The 15,557-nt window shown below is 40.3% G+C and overlaps 1 protein-coding gene across 4 annotated transcripts in view; it reads left to right on the top strand.

Annotated features, from left to right (window-relative positions):
* The window catches only part of APP (amyloid beta precursor protein), a 295,049-nt gene that overhangs the window by 139,866 nt on the left and 139,626 nt on the right, over nt 1-15,557 (top strand). For all 4 annotated transcript variants that reach the window (XM_064273133.1, XM_064273132.1, XM_064273131.1 and 1 more), the window contains exon 6: nt 12,309-12,511. In XM_064273133.1, coding sequence (XP_064129203.1) covers nt 12,309-12,511 — 203 coding nt within the window. The remainder of the gene's footprint in view (nt 1-12,308; nt 12,512-15,557) is intronic.

Below are 15,557 nucleotides of genomic sequence, written 5' to 3'. Positions count from 1 at the left end.
ATCACCCCATGCCTCTCTATCTTACTCAGTATCACCCACGTCAACATGCCAAGCTCTTTGCCATCCTAGGACTGACAGATCTCACTGGCTGTGATGGTTTTCCCCAGAATACTGCTGGGTTTCTTTTATCTTCAGCTTTGGTGTCATCCTCCCAGAATGGAGTCCCCTGATCATTCTTTTTAAAAAAAAAGTGACCCCATGTGACATCAGAACTGCTTTGTAGGGTTTTCCTGGCTGTAATCTCTATGGAAGCAGGTCACCAGGCCTTTTTCCTATGGAGCCACTAGGTGAGTTTGAACCACCAACCTTTTAGTGAGCAGCTGAGTGCCACCAGGGCTTCTCTGTCTTATTTATTTCCATCTGTACACTAATTGCTTCTTGTCTTTCTTTCCACCAATAGACTATAAGCTCTCTGAGGGCAGAGACCTTGGCCTTTTCTCTTTTGGAGCCTTGGATCTAGGAGAATGCCTGCCACCTAGTAGGTCTCCAGTAATATTTATTGAATGAGTGACTTATACTATTGTTTGAGACATAGTAGACTGTTTTTGACTAGGCAGCAGTTAATACACTCGGCTGCTAACCAAAAGGTTGGAGGTTCAAGTCCACCCAGAGGCACCCCTGAAGAAAGATCTGGCCATCTATATCTGAAAAATCAGTCACTGAAAACCATATCGAGCACAGTCCTACTCTGACACACACGGGGTCACCGCGACTGACAGTTGGTCAGTGGTTTAGAAGATACCTCCTTCGGGGAACTTTCGGGTAGACCTCTGAATTAGGAAGAGGTTTTGAATTACTCTGTGCAGAGAAAGGAAAGGAGGAAAGAACAGCATAATTAGAATTCAGAACGCTAGATTGTGATTTTTAGTTTTATATGGTATAGTAATGGGACATATTAGTGATGCAAAAAGTATGAGTGACCATCTGCTCCATTATCTGTCGCCTTTCATGAATGGCAGTTGCTCAGTTTTAAACAACAGCCACAAAAATATGTGGCACCGTTTACTTAATGGAAATAGAAAAGCTTTGCCTCCCAGATCTGTGTATCCGTGGCCCAAATTTTTAGTCCTTTCATTTCCGGCTGTTTGCTGGATGTCTCTACAACAAAGCCTTACAGGCATGTCAGATGCATCACGATCAAAGCTGAGCCCGTTAACTTCTGTTCCCTGCTACCCATTCCGCCTTCTTTATCCTCTGTTACCATCCATAAGGCCATGAGCCACACAGTCATTCCATCTCGAAGCATCAGATTTATCCTCTCACTAACGCCTTTCGTCATTACCGGTTCTGTCGTGTTACTTCCTCAAGGCCCTCGCTTCCCTTGTCTTCTGTGCTTAGGCTCCAGGAGAGCCTTCCCCCGCTGCCACCGTTCAGCCCCCCACCTGCCTGTCCTTCATATTGCTGCCCACTCACACTTGTTGCAATACAGCTGATCTTTCCACTCTTCTGCTTAAAGCTTTTCTCTTAGACTCGACAATACTAGTAGATAGATCCAAACTCCTTAGCCTTTCAAAGAATATAGATGTAGCAGATTTTCTGCCCAATTCCTACCCACTCCCATCCTCCAACCATACCCAGTGATTTGCACTTCCTGCAGACACTTCTTATACTCACATGTGCTGGTTGCTGTTTTTTCAGTGCCCTTTTTGCCATCTTCTTCTCACCAGATTTCAACTCATTCTTCATTCCCAGTTCAGCTACTACTGCCTCAACCGGTTATTCGTCCATCCATCCCTCCAGGACCCTGTTGACAGACTTTTTCAGATTTATTGTATGTACATCTGTTATAACACCATTTATATGTGTTTACATGAATATCCCCACAGGACTGAGCCTGTGGTCAGCATTCGGGACTTTACTAGGCACGTCGTCGTTGTTGAGTGCCATTGAGCCGGTTTTTGACTCAGAGCAACCCCATGTGACAGAGTAGAACTTCCCCATAGGTTTTTCTTAGGTGTAATCTTTACGGGAGCAGGTCACCAGGTGTTTCTTCTGCAGAGCTGCTTGCTGGGTTCTAACCGCCAACTTTTGGTTAGTAGATGAGCACTTAACCGTTGCACCATAGTAGGCATCAAAAAGCCAAACCAAACCCGTTGCCACTGAGTCAATTCTGACTCATAGCGACCCTATAGGACAGAACAGAACTGCCCCATAGAGTTTCCAAGGATCGGCTGGTGGATTCGAACTGCTGACCTTTTGGTAAGCAACCATAGCACTTAACCACTACGCCACCAGCGTTTACTTAGTAGGCATAGTTTCTAGTAAATATAGGTTTTAATAGATTTGTTTCTGCTAGAATCAACCCCATCGAATACATCGTCTATGAAAAGCAAAACTAGACTTTATTAATACTATGTCACTATGAGTCGGAATTGACTCGAGAGCAAAGGTTTGATTTTTAATACCATTTTCAAAGTTGCCGTCCAGACGACCCAGCTCATGGTGACCCCATGTATGTCTGAGTAGAGCTGTGCCCCATAGGGTTTTCAATGGCTGATTTTTCGGAAGCAGAGCACCAGGCCTTTCTCCCAAGGTGGCTCTGAGTGGACTCAAATCTCCAGTTTCTAGGATAGCAGCCAAGCATGTTAACTGTTTTTCTTATTTATGTGCTTATGATGTGCCTCCATCACTAAAAAGTATACATCTCTGCTTTCTAAGGAATAGGGCCGTCACAAGGCGTCCCCAAAAGAAAGAAGGGTTGGACTAATCTCTTGCCTTGTGACTTTTCTAGAGGCCTTTGTGGCCTATGGCTTTACATTAGTCTCCGGTGTCTAGATGATCGACAAGGAGGGTAGACACAACACACAGTTTTTGCTAAAATGACACTTTCAAGGCATCCTTCCCTGACTACCCTCTTTAAAAATTGCAAAATTCTCCCCAGCCACCCATCCTAGTGCACCCCAGCATACCCAATGTATCTTTCATGCTTTTCTCCATTGCTCTTGGTACCTTCCAGTATGCTAGTATAACATCATAAATGTTTCTTCCCTATAGAATGTGAGCCCCAAATGGCCATGGAATTTTGTGTTTTATTCTCTGCCATATCCCCAGATCCATGGAGAGTTTCTCCTATGCAGTACAGCCCATTGCCATTGAGTCAGTTCCGACTCATGGCAACCCCTCGTGTTATAGAGTACAACTGAACTCCGTAAGGTGTTCTTGGCCTTTATCTTTACAAAAGCAGATCACCAGACCTTTCTTTCGTGGGGCCATTGGGTGGGTTCGAACTTCTAACTGTTCATTTAGTTGTAGAACACAAACCTAGTACACACTCAAGTATTTGTAGAATGGCTACAGGTTATATATTTCTACTCCCTCCTCCACCCAAAATACATACAGATAACCTATACTTAGCAGCCAGATCTTTGGACATGAGGCATTTGCCCATTCAGAGTTTTCTGGCATAGCATCTGATGAACCGAAATTTCGTTTCACAGATCAAGAACTTAAAATGACTCTGAAAGTATATATCACCTTAGGTGCTTCTTCTTCATCCTGAGTTGGTCATAAAGCTGTCAGGACAATAGCCTGCTTTTGATTATATATGGCTTTTCTGGTTTCCAAGATAGTCTTTAAAAAAAGTAATTTAACTATTTTACTGCAATTATATTTCAAACTTAATATTACTTAAGTCTTGCCAGAATATCATTTTCTCCCTTTCAGTGTACTTTTTTGTGGTATTGAAATGTTTTAAAGTAAATTCCAGACATCAAGCATACTAAATACTTTCGTCTGTATCTCTCTCTGCAAATGAAGAACATTTTTCTGCAGAGCCCAAGTGATATCATCTCACCCAACAAAATTAACAGTAATTGTTTTTTTATTCTTATTGTGGTAAGTATATATATAACAAGTCCCTGGGTGAAGCACACAGTTAAGCACTTGACTACTCGCCAAAAGGTTGGCTGTCTGAACTCGCCCAGATGCGCCTCAGGAGACAGGGCTGGTGATCTGCTTCCTTGCCTTGAAAACCCCACGGCACAGTTCTCATCTGTACACGTGGGGTTACCATGAGTTGGAATTGACGGCAACTCATAACAACAACATATATATACACATATATATAACAAAACATTTGCCATTTCAACATCTTTTATACGTTCAGTTCAATGGCGTTAATTACGTTCATCATGTTGTACAACCATCACCATTACCCATGTCCAAATTTTTCCATCAACTTTAGCAGAAGCTCAGTGCCCCCTAAGTAAGGAGTCCTTCTGTTCCCCTCAACAATAATCCTTTTCTTTTTCTTTTTTTAATGATTTAGGTGAAAGTTTACAGAGCAAATTAGTTTCTCGTTAAGCAGTTAATGCTCGAGTTGTTTTGACATTGGTTGTCAGCCTCGCGATGTGTCAGCACTCTCCCCTTCTTCGCCTCAGGTTCCCTGTTGCCATTCGTCCAGTTTTCTTGTCCCTTCCTTCTTGTCTTTGCTTTTGAGCTTTTGTGTCCATTTGTCTCATACACATGATCCAAGTGTACGTGCCTTGTGTGTGTTATCGTTGGCTCTGTAGACCTGCCTAATCTTTGTCTGAAGGGTGAATCTCAGGAGTGACATCAGTACTGAGTTAAAATGGTATCTGGGTGCTATACTCTCAGGGTTTCTCCAGTCTCTGTTAGACCAGCTAGCCTGGCCCTTTTTTGTGTGTGAATTTAAATTTTGTTCTACATTTTTCTCCTGCTCTGTCTGGGACCCTCTATTGTGATTCCTGCCAGAGCAGTCAGCGATGGGGTAACCAGGTACCATCTAGTTTTTCTGGGCTCAGTCTGGTGGAGGTTGTAGTAGTTGTCCATTAGTCCTTTGAACTCATCTTTCCCTTGTGTCTTTGGTCTTCTTCATTCTCTTTTGCTCCAACCAGGATCAACAATAATTCTTTAGTATCATCTGCTACTTAGTTGATAGTCAGATTTTCCCTGAATCCTAGAAATGTCCTGTACGGCTTGTTTTTCCACACCAGCATTCAGTCAAGCACTAGACCTAAAATCATACATCCTCAGCTGTCATGATGATTCAGACCAGACGTTTTCGTCTCATAATACCAGCTTGCTGAAGAAGCTGTGCCTGTGGTCCTATAAACTGCCCCAACCTTAGATTTTTCTTATCCAGTCCTAGTAGTATTATTTAGATTGTTTTTCTGTTGCTGGAATATTATTCTTACCATGTTTGTGCACCGGTATAGTGGGGAAAAATTGAAGTTGTTTTTAAAATGTCCTACCCAGCACTAGAAGCCCTAGTGGTGCTGTGGTTAAGTGTCCAGCCGCTAACCAGAGATCGGCAGTTCAAATCCACCAGCTGCCCCTTGGAAACCCTCAGGGGCAGTCTACTCTGTCCTATGGGGTTGCTATGAGCCAGAATGAACTGAAGGACAACGGGGTACCCAACACAACTAATTTACACAAAAACATGACTTCAGTGTGTCTTTCCTCTCTTGGCTTGCTTTAGTCTTACTAAGGTAAACAAGGCAGAGATTACCTGCATGTGTTAAGGGAAGTTGATTTTATTTTAAACTATCAACACTTTTTATACCCTTCCTTAAATCTTTCATGCCTCACACATTTCAGTGAATACACTTTAGGATTTAGAGTTACATGCCTCCTTGATTCTTAGAATTGGCAAGACCCTTAGTGGCCAATACACACGTGAATTTAATTCTGGATTCGATGGTGGTGCAGTGGTTAAGAGTCAGCTGCTAACCAAAAGGTCAGCAGTTCGAATCTACTAGCTGCTCCTTGGAAACCCTGTGGGGCAGTTCCACTCTGTCCTGTAGGGTCTCTATGAGTCAAAATCGACTCGACGGCAACAGTTCTTTCTTTTTTTTTTTTTAAATAGTTCATCTTGCCATGAGGTACTACAGGTTTGAAAGTATAATCTGTAACTTTTTTTTTTTAGATTTTAATGATAAAGTAATTTTGTATTTTAAGGTTTTCATAAGACTGCCTAATATCTGCCTCTCATATTTTCTCATGAAGAATAAAGTCAAACTGTTTTTTTAGTATGTGTAGTTGTCATAGGGTACATCAATTCTGTAGGAATAAAACCCATTGCCTTCGAGTCGATTCCAACTCATAGCAACACTATAGTACAGAGTAGTACTGCCCCATAGGATTTCCAGGAAGTGCCTGGTAGATTTGAACTGCTGACCTTTCGGCTAGCAGCCATAGCTCTTAACCACTACACCACCAGGGTTTCCTGTGTAGGAATAGCTCAGTGATATTTATGCATGGTACATTCATGCATTTAACATGTATTTTTTAACGGTCTGCTAAGTTTGGTTCCTGGCAAGTGTACCTCACGTGTAGCCACCATCCATCTGTCGCTGGAGGCTTGCATGTTGCTTGATGCCTTATAGGTTTCAATGGAGCTTCCAAACTAAGATGGACTAGGAAGAAAGGCCTGGCAATCTAATTCCAAAATCATCCAGTAAAAGCCATATGGATCACAAGATTCAGATCTGCAAGCAATCACAGCGATGGCATAGGAGCAGTCAACATTTTGTTCTATTGTACAGGGGTCACCATGAGTCAGGGCCAACTTGATGGCAGCAACAACAGCAACTGTGTGCCAGGCACCATTCTAAACACTGTGCACGGTATATATATATATGGAGCCCTGGTTGCACAGTGGTTAAGAGCTCAGCTGCAAACCAAAAGGTCACCAGTTCGAATCCACCAGCCGCTCCTTGGGAACCCTATGGAGCAATTCTACTCTGTACTATAAGATGACTGTGAGCCGGAATCCACTCAACAGCAATGGGTTTATGTGTACACACACACACACATCACAGGTATACAACTCCATGCATTTTCAAAACCGAACACAACTGTGCAGCCAGCACCCAGATTGAAACACAGAGACTCGCCAGCCCGCAAGATACCCCTCATGTTCCCTTTCAGTCACTGTCCCTTCTTCTCCCAGCCCCCCAAAGTGTGGCAACCCACCAGAGTTCTAAGAGCAGAGGGTTTTGCCTATTTTCATAGTTTCCAAAACGAAAACAAACCCAGTGCCGTCGAGTTGATTCCGACTCACAGCAACGCTATAGGACAGAGTAGAACTGCCCCATAGAGTTTCCAAGGAGCGCCTGGCAGATTTGGACTGCTGACCCTTTGGTTAGCCGCCGTAGCACTTAACCACTACGCCACCAGGGTTTCCAATTTCACAGTTCATGTAAGTAGAATCAGTCAACATCTTCTCTTGTGTTTGGCTTCTAACAATGCCTTAGGTGGAAGAGATGCTAGCTTTTCCTCACATAGCCCTCCTTACTCAGAAGTGAAGAGAATGTGTTTCCTTTCTTTAACATTTTCTCACGTTTCCTGGCAACTTCTGATTTCCCTAATTTAACCACAATTGTTTCTGACACCGCTTTCCTCTGGGATAAGCTGGTGGCACTATGAACTAAGGCAGAGAGTGGGAGAACATTGTTTACTTTTTAAAATATTTGTTTTTTTTTCTCTCTTTCTTGCTAACTCCCGGAGAAGTCATTCTGTTCATCTCCAGAACAACATCTGCTGGTCTGAGCCTCTTCCTGTAGAGTGTGGCTCTTCCGGTCTGTCCCCCGGTTGGTTGCTACATTTTGGGAACTGACAGTGGTTCCATTTTCACTTCCCCCTCATTCTTGCAGGAGTTTTTTCTCCTGATTATACCCATTCGCATAACCACTGGAGCCATAGCTTCTTCTCTGCCATTTCGTCTTCTTTGTCTTAACCAGAAAACCCACTAACCCACTGTCCACTGCCAACCTTTTGGTTAGCAGCCGTAGCACTTAACCACGACACCACCAGGGTTTCCTTCTTTGTCTTACCAGAGGGGAAAATGTCAGTCTTAGCAAAGGCTTTGAAAGAATGTTTTTGTTGTTGTTAGTTTCTGGCAAGTTGGCTCCAACGCATGGCGACCTTGTGTATGTAACAGAGCAAACTCTTGCCGAGTCCTGTGCCATCTTCATGATCTTTGATATGTTTGAACTCATTGCTGTGGCTGTTGTGTCAGCCCATCTCCTGGAGAGTTTCCCTCATTTTCGATGACCTTCTTCTTTACCAAAACATGATGTCTTTTGAAGTAATGGGTCTTTCTTGATGGTGTGTCCAAAGTAAGCAAGACAGAGTTTTACCATCCTTAACTTCTAACATTCATTCTAGTTTTATTCCTTCCAAGACTGGTTTGTTCCTTCTTCTGGCAGTCCATGGTATATTTAATATTCTTCGCTAACACCACAATTCAGATGCATCAATTATTCTTCTGTCTTCCTTATTCATTGTCCAGCTGCTACATGCATATGATGCAATTGAAGAGACCTTATGGGAAAAAACAATATTGAAAATCTTATGAAAGAATAAATAGAACTTTTTTTTAGAGAGTGCAAGTAGTTAACTTGCTTTGCATAACTTAACAAAAAGGAGTTAAAATTGTTGTGGATCAAAACCATTTACTCTCTGCAGTTTTCCCCAGGAGGAATTGTATCAAGGTCAGCCTTCAATTAGGAATAGAAGAATGTCACCTTCGTGATATAGTTTATCTTTCAATGAAGTAAAATCTTGCATGCTGACACACAAAATTTTATCATCAGAGATTTATCTCCTTGTATTAATGTCTCTTTTTCCCTTTGATCTTCTATAAAATTCAGATACTCCTGGGATGGTTAGCATTTTTTAGATAGTTGCTCCATCTTAGAAGTGTTTCTCATAATTGGTATTTAAGAACTGTAAAAGCCATCTGCCACAAACTGGCGTGTGTTAAAATCTGTGCATGTTACGAACCTCACTCTGTTTGTTACCAAGTGATTATTTTACTGTGAGTTGCTGTTATGTGACTGTTTATTAGGAAATTGCTTCTTGACACTTAGCTCATTTGCATAAATTGATCCTGTTTTGCCTTTCCGCACAGTGTGGTCAACTTCTGAAAACCAGGCCGTATCACGGAACAAAACTGTCCAGCATTTAAAAAGGATGGAAAAGGGATTTGTAGTTTTTCGTTTCCTTTCAGTGTTTCCTGCTATTTATTAAAAAACACAATGAGAAATTGTAATGCTGGCATGTGGGCATTCTTTGTGAAGATGTAACATTATTAAAACATAATACTGTTTTTAATAGTGTCCCAATAGATAATTAAATTCATGGACATCTAAATTTAATTCTAGAAATTAAAGTCTGGTGACATGAATTGAATCCGAGTTCTCTTAGGCCAAGTAATTTAATTCCTGAGCCAGCCAAACTATCATGCATGTGTGTTCCTTGTTATTATGCCAGTAAATTGCTCAGGCAAATGCAGCGATGGGTGAGAGCGTACATTTCACTTTTTCTGGCTAGACACACATCAGAATGCTGATCATATTAAACACAGCTGTTTTCATAAGCATGTTTTCTGTTTGAAGCTTTAAGCTAATATTCATTTAATAACAGAGAAGTTTGGAGGAGGCTCCCGGGGGGTCCCTAGGGTCGTGGTTTCACCTTCCCACATGGAAGCACCAACCAGTAAACCAGTTGCTGAGGAGCCGATTCTGACTCATGGCAACTCCATGTGTGTCAGAGTACAGTTGTGCTCCATAGCTCTTTCAATACCTGGTTTTTCATAAGTAGATCACCAGGCCTTTCTTCCAAGGCGCCACCTGGGTGGATTCAACCCTCCAACCTTTCAGTTAGCAGCTGAGTGTGTTAATCTTATTTGTACCACCCAAGGACTCCCCTGTAAGCACAGTCATGTCTTAACCTTTGACCATGTACTTGGACATTGCTGCTCTAGTCTTGCTTCAAGACAGCGTGCACATTCACACCATTTTAGATCACGGTTTAAGGAGAACATTCCTCTGATTTTTTTCTCTCTGGCTTTACCAGAATTTTCCACCTCAACTGAAGAACTAAACAATATTGGTTTCCTGTAATTTGACTGAGTACAGAAGAGATCCCCAACAAAATAAGATGACAACATGCATCAGGTCATTGATTTTATTTGATAGTAATATAACAGTTATTGTTGTTTTTCCTATTATTTAGATTTATAGAAAAATGAAGAGGTAACCTACTAGGTAAAAGTTGGGGCAGCTGAGCAACTGTTAAAGTTTGAATTACTTTGAAATGTTGCCTCAAGTAGTAGACTTTTGTCCAGAAATTCAGGCAATGAATAAATTATTTTACTCCATTTATCTCTAAGCAGATGAAGGCCTACACCATCTGATTGTCAATGCCAGTCCAGTATTTGCTGTCCTTGTTCTTCTTTCCTATTTCTTCTTGGTCTTGTAGACCAGGAAGTTAACGTGACTGACGAGGGTCTTCTCTGTGTAAATCCTTCATTTATTGAATATCCTCACACACTAATGAGTTTACCCTGCTTAGTAAGAGCGTCCTAATTCTTTTCTTCATACAAGTGCCTCCAACTTCTTTGGACATTTTTCGTTTATTATGGTTGCATCGTACACCTCTTTATACAACCTTTGTAAAAGTCCTCAAAATTTGAGTTAGAGAATTTAGTACTATATTCATCTCTTTGCAAACCTGCTTGTAACTCTCCTGTCAGACACTCATCTTTGAAAGCTTTTCAACTTTTTTGAGCCACCTTGATTTCCACAGATGTAGACTATGGAATCATATATTTCTCTCTTTCAAGCATTTTTGAAACCTGATTTCCTACATTGTACCGTACTACGATGATCATTCCAAGGCTTTGTGTTGTGGGGAACGCAGAGTGCTCCAGGTTTCTATCACGTCCCACATGATGAGCTCATCCTTGTTGGGCAGAATTCAGCTCTGGAGGGACAATTCTCTGCTTTCTCATTTTTTCCCTGGGAAAATTGAACTGCCAGCCCAGCAATTCTAAATCCTATGCCTATGGTGCTTCTTGCCAAATTAAATCTATGGGAAATGCTCTGGTAAATTGAAATTCACCATCACGACTAGATATCTTTCCTGCATTAGTTTTGTCATTTGATCATGGACAATCTGTTTCTCCAGTCTGACCAGGTGGCATGTGATATATACCATCTCGCTGTTTTAACGCTTACATTCCTATCTTAATTCTCTTCTTTCTAATGTTCTTGGCAATGCCTGCAATGGCCGGTAAATGATTTTCTCAAAGATAGCTTATTGGACCTTTTTAAATTTTGTACAAAACCTGCCCTTCTTTTGATGTCCAAATTTGCCTGTTTAGTTAATACTCACCATTGTGCATCAGCATATAGACATTTGATGCCATGCAGTTATTTCTGATCCCTTTGCCAATTTTACTGTCCATGACTGGTTTTCTGTTACCATTATTCTCCATATTGTATATTTCAGTGGTTCTTGGAATATCATCCCTGCACCAGCAGCATCAGCAACACTTGAGAATTTGTTAGAAATGCAGATTAGGGGCTGTATCCCAGACCAACTGATTCCAAAACTTTGGGGGTGGTGCCCGGTGATCTGTATTTTCAAATAAACCTCCCAAGTGATTCTTCCGATGCTTGACAAAATTCGAGAACCACTGACATAGCTGATCTTCTCTAAATCTTGAGCAGTTAGCCAGAGTGGAGAGCAATAGACATCCCTGGATATTACAGATTTATTTAAGCAGATTTTTTTCTTTCACCTCCATTTCCGGTTTAAATTTTGAATGGTAGTTGTTGAACCAATTTCTACTAACAGTCATTGGGTGTCTACTGCTATATGGTACTTCCATATGCATGATTAGATGTAATCTCCATAACATGGTAAACTTGGTTTTGGTGTTCGCTTATTTTTTTTACAACCACATAAACTCAGAAGAGTTGTGCCCAAGGGTAGAAACAGTTGCAGACTGCGTAGCTGGGATTCACACTTAGAACAGATGATTTCAAGCCTTGTATATATTTTTACTCTGATGGCATGCTTTCTTTCAGATTACCAAAGTTCCAAGTTGTTGATTTTTTTTTTTCCACTTTCTGAAATTTTTCTTAGTTACTTAGTGTTGCCATAATAAAAACTGCCACAAGTGGGTGACTTTAAAGAGCAAGAATTTTATTGGCTCACAGTTTTGGAGGCTAGAAGTACAAATCAAGGCCTTGGCTATGGGGGAGGGTCCTTCCTTGTCAGGAGCCTTAGGCATTTCTTGACATTCCTTGGTGTCTTTTGGCATTTTTGCCCCCTGTGTTTGTCTCTGTTTGTGTTCTGCTCTTTTTATAATTCAGATGATTATAGGATACACCCTTCTGGTTATGGCCTTATTAACATGACAAAGAAAAACCCTATTTCAAAACAGGAAAAACCCTATTTTCACAGGGCCAGGGCCCGGGGCCAGGACTTTCATACATATTTTGGGGGACACAATTCAATTCATGACATACTTTTATTTCTCTTTCCTGTTGTAGTGAAGACAAAGTAGTAGAAGTAGCAGAGGAGGAGGAAGCGGCTGATGTTGAGGAAGAAGAAACTGAGGATGACGAGGATGATGAGGATGGTGATGAGGTGGAGGAAGAGGCTGAGGAACCCTATGAAGAGGCTACAGAGAGAACCACCAGCATTGCCACGACAACCACCACCACCACGGAGTCTGTGGAAGAGGTGGTTAGAGGTAATTCATGTTTGTTTGGATTTTTTTTATTTGTCAGGGAAAAGAAAACATCACATCAGAGTTTGAAATTGTCTACCACTGCTGTCTTCCCCAACCCCCCCTAAAATTTTTTTTTAAAAACCTACTTGTACTTGTTGAACTTTTTTTGGTTTAACAAACGCTCTTAGCACTTGATTTCAATTACACCTACTCCTCACTTATCACCTGTCTTGCTCTCTGACATTTTGTATTTATGACAATAGTAAAAAATCTACTATCCAACTATTTTATGCATCAGTGGTGTACGTTTGTCAGTAACAAATGCTGAGGTATGAGGCAAGAGTAATGCTGGCTGTGATGGTTAAGGTTATGTGTCAACTTGGCTGGGTCATGATTCTCAGTGGTTTGGCAGCTATGTAATGATGTAATTTGGCAGTTATGTAATAATGATGTAGTCATCTTCCATTTGTGAGCTGATGTGGTCATCCTCCATTTTTGCATAAAACCAATTTTTGCGTGACAACCTGATCTTTGGAACCTAACCATGTACATAAGTGAGAAGTGGGTGTAATTTGAAATCCTGATATACCAACTGTTCTGCGCCTTGTATATGCCACTTGGTAGAACTCAAATTGACTCCACTCGGTGTCATGTCATTTGGTAAACTTCCCTGGCTTTCTTTGATTTTCACTTGGCAGTAGGTATTTTATGAGTCATTGATGACACTGTATTGTCTATTGCCTCTTTCATCACCTAGGCTTTGGGCTACTTGAGGGTGGGGACTATAATTCACTTAATTTGCAGTATACATGGCTTATAGAAAAATTTCAATAAATACTAGTTTTGTGAGTGCAATTACATTTCATTAATGAAGAAGGAGATTTGGTAAGTATTACATTGTTTTTCGCTGTGAAATTTAACTTGGATGATTTGTGTTGTTTCTAATTGTTTTATTGGAGGAAAGGACAGTGCCTTCTTCAAGAGGTAGGTGTAGTACTAATATCTTACTTTCTTTTATTTAATGCTCTTGTTGAGAGTTTTGTGGACTGAGTGAACTAAAAGACTTCCTTTTTGTCTCCATGAAATAAAGGCAAGCATTCAGTTTAGTATTAAACCAAATGGTATAATTGGCATATACAGTGTATTATTATTTTATCAGTAAGTTGTTGGATTGCATTTCTTAAAGAGTATATAATTGTTTTTTGCAGATAGTAAAAAATAACTCAGGAATATGAATGAATATGGAGTTAACTGAGTTTTAATGTATTACAAATACTTTTAGAGTCAGTCTGCAAATGTTTCAAAATTGTAAATATATCCACTCACTTTTTATTAAGGTATTACTTTAGTTCTTTGATTAAATTCCACCTAAAATGGACTACTTTCTCTGCCTCAGGTAGATTCCTAATTATCAGTGTTCTCTCTTCCCCCTTTCATTGCATTTTTGCACAGCTTTATTGAGGTATAATTTACATATCATAAGATTCACTCGTTTTAAATATATAATTCAATCATTTTAATAAATTTACCAAACAAAGCAACCATCACCATAATCCATTCTTGGGTTAGCACATTGTCATCACCCCAGTAAGGTCCTTCATGCCTATTTATAGTTAATCCCTGCTCTTATCCCCAACCCTACGCAACTACTAATCTACTCCCTGGCTCTATAGATTTGTCTTTTCTGGACATTTTATATCACTGGAATCCTATAATACATACTCTTTTGTGTCTAGCTTCTTTCACTTAACATTATGTTCTTAAGGCTCTGCATTTTTTAAGTGGTAGCTTTTAAAGTGGAGATTATTCTGAATTAAACACTCACAGTTAGCTTAAAATCCATTGAAAGTATTACATATTCTTTAGAAAAGAACATACGGTACAAGATGGATCGTGTAACTTTATCAGCCCATACTTAATGGCAATTTCTTATCGACTTAGCACATAAGTGAATGTGTAAGTAGATATATATTTAAGTAAATGCTTATTTTGTCTGGACAACCATTTCACATACCTGAAACATCCTTTCCTAGGGTGTTTTTTCATATACCTCTTAATACCCTCTGTGACAGATCTGGTCAAATGAACTTTTTGGTTCCAACTTTTCCAGCAGGGAAAGACAGTTGTTGTAGGGCTTGTCTTAGAATCTAAAAGATGTATGATTACAAATTACAGCAGCTAGTATTCAGCAATGGATCGGAAGTTCTTGTGAACTCCGTCAGGGTAACTGTTTACATAGTAATCAGTTTGCCATTCATTAATCATTAGCACCTGTTCCCTACAAACCATTTCCCTAGACTTAATGGAACATATGATAAGAACACAGAATATCTGACCCTCATGGATATTAAAACCTAGTAGGAAAGTTAGTCAAAGAAATGAGAAGTTATCTGTGATGTAAGGAACATAAGCATACAACCTACTTCAGGGAGGAAGAGAGAACTTCTGGATTGATCAGAGATGGCTCCATGAAGGAGATGGCATTTGCACCAGATCTGGAGGGCCTGATGATGGATCTACAGATGGGTTTTGTGATAGAGTACTTCAGACTTAATAGGAACAGTGATGCAAATACGGGGAGGCAGGAAGGTATATGGCATGGTTGGGAGACAAAATCGGTCCAACTTAGTGACAGCAGATACCTTACATAAGTGACCTAAAGGAAATTAGGTTGGTACTCAATTGTAGAGACCTTCAGTGCTAGGCTAGTAAGTATGGGCATTAACTGCAGGTGAGTAACTCAACAAATACTAATTCAGGACCTACTACGTGCTGAGAATTTTACTAATAGAAAATGAAGAGATTTTGTTTTGATGTTGCTGCTCTTGAAGGAATGGGTGAACAAGGAGCCACATGACGTATACATTGAAATGAGAGAATGCCACATAAACTTGAGCCCATAACCCAGACCAAGAAAGAATTCTCTAAGTGTAATGTGATCTTGTTATGTTCTGAGCTAGTTCAGTGCTTTTTGCTTTGGTTTTTCTCCAAATATTACATTATTGGATATTAAGACAAGCCATAGATAGCCATATATACATTACAGTGTTTTCTGTAGAAAGATAAC

Source organism: Loxodonta africana, chromosome 20 (assembly GCF_030014295.1).
Source record: "Loxodonta africana isolate mLoxAfr1 chromosome 20, mLoxAfr1.hap2, whole genome shotgun sequence".
NCBI classification, from domain to species: Eukaryota; Metazoa; Chordata; class Mammalia; order Proboscidea; family Elephantidae; genus Loxodonta; species Loxodonta africana.
This window is presented reverse-complemented; position numbering and strand designations above follow the sequence as displayed.